Source organism: Pinus tabuliformis, chromosome 5_2, assembly GCF_031772625.1.
Source record: "Pinus tabuliformis cultivar Carrire ecotype Pingquan chromosome 5_2, CPIR1, whole genome shotgun sequence".
In the NCBI taxonomy this organism is placed as follows: domain Eukaryota; kingdom Viridiplantae; phylum Streptophyta; class Pinopsida; order Pinales; family Pinaceae; genus Pinus; species Pinus tabuliformis.
In genome coordinates this window covers 414,476,623-414,481,465 of record NC_142306.1, presented here as the reverse complement: position 1 = coordinate 414,481,465, position 4,843 = coordinate 414,476,623, and the positions used below count along the sequence as shown (strand labels likewise).

General features: G+C 42.1%; 2 protein-coding genes across 2 annotated transcripts; both read right to left on the bottom strand.

Annotated features, from left to right (window-relative positions):
- Positions 1-459: 459 nt before the first annotated feature.
- On the bottom strand, positions 460-1,014 carry LOC149159286 (uncharacterized). The gene has a single exon (XM_089434252.1). The coding sequence runs from the start codon at positions 1,012-1,014 to the stop codon at positions 460-462; it is 555 nt and encodes a 184-aa protein (XP_089290378.1).
- Positions 1,015-3,863: 2,849 nt separating this feature from the next.
- Positions 3,864-4,421, bottom strand: LOC149159285 (uncharacterized). Its single transcript, XM_089434251.1, has one exon. The coding sequence runs from the start codon at positions 4,419-4,421 to the stop codon at positions 3,864-3,866; it is 558 nt and encodes a 185-aa protein (XP_089290377.1).
- Between the last annotated feature and the right edge of the window lie 422 nt (positions 4,422-4,843).

Below are 4,843 nucleotides of genomic sequence, written 5' to 3'. Positions count from 1 at the left end.
AGGATAAGTTTACAACTACCTCCCTTAGTCTTCATCTAAAAACTGCTCTCCATCCTAGTCTCTCTGCCACTACCATCTCCACTCCTTCTACTCATCTGCAAACCACTACCGCCACTGCGATGCCTTGAGGCTTGGGATGACCTCCTACTCATTAGTTTTGTTGGGGGTGCCGCCTTTTCCCAGGAGTCACATCCACGTGCCCTCTTTGTGCTATGATTACTCCTGTCATCTCTACCTACCCGGCTTTTCATCCCGATCGGGAGCCAACTGTCACTGCTTTCTTTAAGTCGTGTTTTCATGATGATCTTGAATGAGGATCGTCCTGAGCTGCTCAAATCTAGAATCTTTTGAGTATGTCGTCCATAAGCTATCCATTTTCTCCCTTAGTTCCTGAACTCCCCGGTTCGCAAGGAAATCAGCTGCTTTGTTGGCCTCTCTTCTGACATGCCTAAGAATCATTTAATCAAATCTTCCCAAAATACTTTCCAGCTCTTGGATTAGACTAGCAGTCCTCCAGCTCCGAGTTACTTTGTCCCAGGAGGTCCCGTTGTTAAGTTTCTTTAAGACTTGTATCACCATTAAAGAATCTCCTTCAACTTCTAGTTTATTGTAACCATTTCTTATTGCTATCTTTAACCCTTGCTGAACTGCCATCATTTTTGCCTCATTGTTACTCATAATGCCTCCGTTGTCTGCATATATCCACTTCGTTCTTCCTTGATCGTCCCTAAAGAGACCTCCAATTCCTGCAGGGCTGGGATTTCCTTTAGAAGCACCGTCGAAGTTCAATTTTATAAAACCATTTGGGGGAGGGGAAAGTTGCCTGATGCCCTCATTTCCCATCCTGGGCGCTTTCCACATCTGGGGGGCCACCATCCCTTGATTCAAGTTTAGTTTCTTTAGGATCTGTTCTTCTTCCTGCGACAGTTCCCAGTCCTCTCCTCTCCAAGTTTCTGCAAGAATGGTTTCCCGAATATGACTCAGGGTTTTTTCCCATAGTTGGCCGTGTGTCATCTCTTTGTTCTGGAATACTCTTCTATTTCTTTCTTTCCAGATCATCCACATATTCATCCCAACTGCCAGATTCCAAGCCCGTCTAGCCACTGGGCTTGTAAATTGTCCTCTTCCCCAAATTTTGATAGTGTTTTTAATACTCTGCTGGTCCCTGTGGGTTTTACCAAAAAGCCACCTTACCTTATCCCATTGTCTCTGAGCTTCTACACACGAATTCAGTAGGTGCTCTTGCGTTTCCGGTTCCTGTTTGCATAGAGGACATCTGGGGGGACCCTGAATGCCCCTCTTTTGGAGTTGATCCCAGGTTAGAATGTGCACTTTGAGGACCAACCACAAGAAATAAGTCACTTTCGGCCACCAGTTGTTGTTCCAAAGCTGTTTCTAGGTACCTGTCATATCCTCTGGTTCTCTATTAATCAGGAGATGGTAAGCTTCTTTTATTGAGAAATTTCCTTTTATTTGGTGTCCCCATCTCAGGATGTCCGGACCCGTTCTTCTGGGTATTCTTCTTGTCTGCATTTCCTTTTGGTATAGCTCTTTTTTCTCTTCGTCTATTTGGTCCACCCACTCTTCCAGGCTTTTCCAGGTTCGCCATGTTTCCTCTTGGCTCTCTATCTTCCAGAAGTCTTTAACGAGTATCATTCCTTTCTTGGTAGCTTCTTGGCTTAGAATCCTAAGCTTTTGTATTCCGTTCATTCTGTCCCTCTGTTGCCATGCCTCCTCCCAAAATCTTGTTGAACTTCTGTCCCTAATTTCCCAAAAAGCATGCCTATTTATCATGTCTCTGTTAAGACTGGCTAGATTCCACACTGTCGATCCTTTTGGAGTGTCCCTCATTCTTAGAATTTCCTCTGGATTGGTGGGCATGTTATATTTTTTTGACCATATTTGTTTCCATAGGTCATTTCCTCCTCTCATCCACCGCCACCAAAGTTTTGCGCCCATTGCTTGGTTTAGAAGATAGGGATCTCTCAGGCCTAATCCTCCCTCCATCTTGCTTTTCACCACTTCCTTCCAGGAAACTAAAGCCCATTTATTTTGGTCTTTATTCCCTCCCCAAATGAATTTTTTGAAGATCTTAGTCATTTTATTGCATGCTCCTTTGGGGGCAGCCATTGTCGAAAGTTGATATATAGGGATAGATTGAAGAACTTCTTTAGCTAAAACAGTTCTACCTGCAAAATTCAAGGTTATGAATGACCAATTTTCTAGTTTTCTTGTTATTTTTCCAGGGTTTGTTGCGAATTTACCATCCTCAATGGATTTAAAGCCAGAGGGGTGCCAAGATACCTGGTTGGGAGTTCTCCGGAGCGGAATCCCAACGTTCTGGTCAAGAAATTTCTTATATTTCTAGCTGTCTTAAAAAAATACATGCAAGATTTATCATTGTTAATTTGGGTTCCTGAGGCTGTCATGAAAAGGTCTAAAATTGCTTTGATTCTGCGGGCTTCTCTGAGAGATACATTACAGAACAACATGATGTCATCGACAAATTGTTGATGGGTAATAGGCAGGTTGTTGCCCCAAATTTGGATTCCTTTAAGGTGTTTTTTTCTAACTTCTTTTTTGATGTATCTCTCCAGGCCTTCAACTGCTATAATAAACAGGAAAGGGGACAGAGGATCCCCATGACAGAGACCTCTGGAATCTTTAAAAGGATGAGATGGAGTTCCATTAACCATAATAGAGAAATTAGCTGATGAGATCATAGATGATATCCGTTCAATCCATCTATTACAGAAGCCGAAAGCTTTCAGGATTCATTTCAGGTACTTCCAGTTCAAGCGATCATAGGCTTTGGAGAGATCAAGTTTAATCATCATACCGGCTTCTTTTTTTACCTTTAGGGAGTGCAACATTTCTTGGGAGACCACCAACCCATCCAGGATTTGTCGGCCCTCCACAAAGCCAGTTTGCTCAGGGGAGATAATACTAGGCAAGAGCGATTTGAGTCTATTCGCTATAAGGGTAGCTATAATCTTATAAATTACATTGCAGAGAGCAATAGGTCTGAAGCCCTGAGGGTCTTCAGATTTATTCTCTTTTGGAATGAGAGATAAGAAGGTTGAGTTTAGGTTTGACCTTACCTTTTGATTCCTTCTTGATTCTTCTACAACATCCAGGATGTCTTGTCCAAGAAAGTTCCACCCTGCTTGATAGAATTCCACAGTAAATCCATCGGGGCCTAGGGCTTTATTCTTTTGCATTCCTTTCACTATTTCTTCTACTTCTTCTAGAGTGGCTGCCCTCATCAGAGCAAGGTTTTGGTCTCTATTTATTTTGCTCGGGATCTCATTACACATTCTTTCAGTAGCTTCTTCTCTGTCGACATTTGGCTCCGTCAGAATATCCTTAAAGTGCTTAACCAATACCTGCTCAATCTCCTCATGTTGCGTAACTCTTGTTCCTGCTTCATTTTTGATAGAAAAAATTCTATTTCTCTGCCTTCTTTGGATCATAGCTTGGTGGAAGAACTTAGTGTTCCTTTCCCCTTCCCTTAACCAATTTACCCTGGATTTTTGCCTCCACAAGATTTCTTCTTGTTTACGCCTTTCTTCTAATTGCCCTATTAATATTCCCTCCTCTTTGGCTAGTTCATCGCTTCTGCCTGTATTTATTATTTCTTGTTGGATTAGTTCCATCTTCTGCTCAAGTCTCTGCTTATCCTCCAGTATATGCCCGAATTCTTCCTTATTCCACTTCTTGATATTTCCTTTTATTTCTTTTAATTTCAACTGGAAAGTCTGCATTTTGTTTCTTCCCCTTTGGCTACTTTGTTTCCATCATTCTTCTACTTTCTTCATAAAGTTTGGGTCCCTGAGCCAGAAGGCTTCGAATCTGAATGGTTTTCATTTCGGGCTAGCTTTAATATCAAGTTCAACTTTAAGCAACCAGTGATCCAATCCCATGCCTGGGAGAATCATTGCTTCAATGTAAATGTCCCAATTTATAATTTGTTCTGACAATAGGAATCGGTCTAATTTGGAAGCTATATGATGTCTGCCACCTCTCCTATTGCTCCAAGTATAGGTTCCATTAGTTGTCTGTATGTCCACAAGCCTTTGAGAAACAATCCAATCTTTGAAGGCTACCATGTCTGTCTCTGGTCTTCTGAGTCCTCCATTTTTCTCAGTTAGATATTTTATCATATTGAAATCTCCACCCACTACACACGGTAAACTTGGGTAAAGGTTGCGCAGAGCTGCCAAGTTCTGGAGAAAGTTCCTGCGATCATTCTGCCTATGGGGCCCGTAAACATTTGAAATTAAAAACCATTCTTGGGACCCTAAAATTCTAAATCTCCCCGAGAGGATCCGAGAGATGCTCGTCCAATCTTCAAATTGGACCTCCTCTGGGTTCCACAATATCGCTACTCCTCCAGCACTTCCTACCGCGTCTTGACCCATAATCTCATAATAAGGTTTGAAATTTTTCATTATTTCTCTTAGTTTGATCTCCCGAACTTTTGTTTCTTGGATTAACATTATATTTGGCTTATCCCTTCTGAGTCTCTCTTTCAAGTATCTCTGTTTTCCCTTACTGTTCAGGCCTCTGATATTCCAGGTTGTAATATTCATTTCAAAAATTTTGGGGGTTGATGGAAGACCTCCGACAGAGGTATCACTTTCCCTGAATTCACCAAACTATCTCCTACCATCTGAATGGTCTCACTCATAGGTCTCCTTCCTCTCTTCCTGTCGCTTTTCCCTGTTGTACCCACCTCTGAATTCTGATCCCCTTGTGATCCGAGATGCTCAGGTTGCTTCGCTGTCCATCTTCCTTGTTTCTCCTTGTACCTTTGGAACACATCCTTATAGAGTTGTTTCTG

Bases quoted from the DNA above. Each gene is read 5' to 3' on its own strand.
- LOC149159286 (XM_089434252.1), bottom strand. From the start codon at position 1,014: ATGACACACGGCCAACTATGGGAAAAAACCCTGAGTCATATTCGGGAA.
- LOC149159285 (XM_089434251.1), bottom strand. From the start codon at position 4,421: ATGGGTCAAGACGCGGTAGGAAGTGCTGGAGGAGTAGCGATATTGTGG.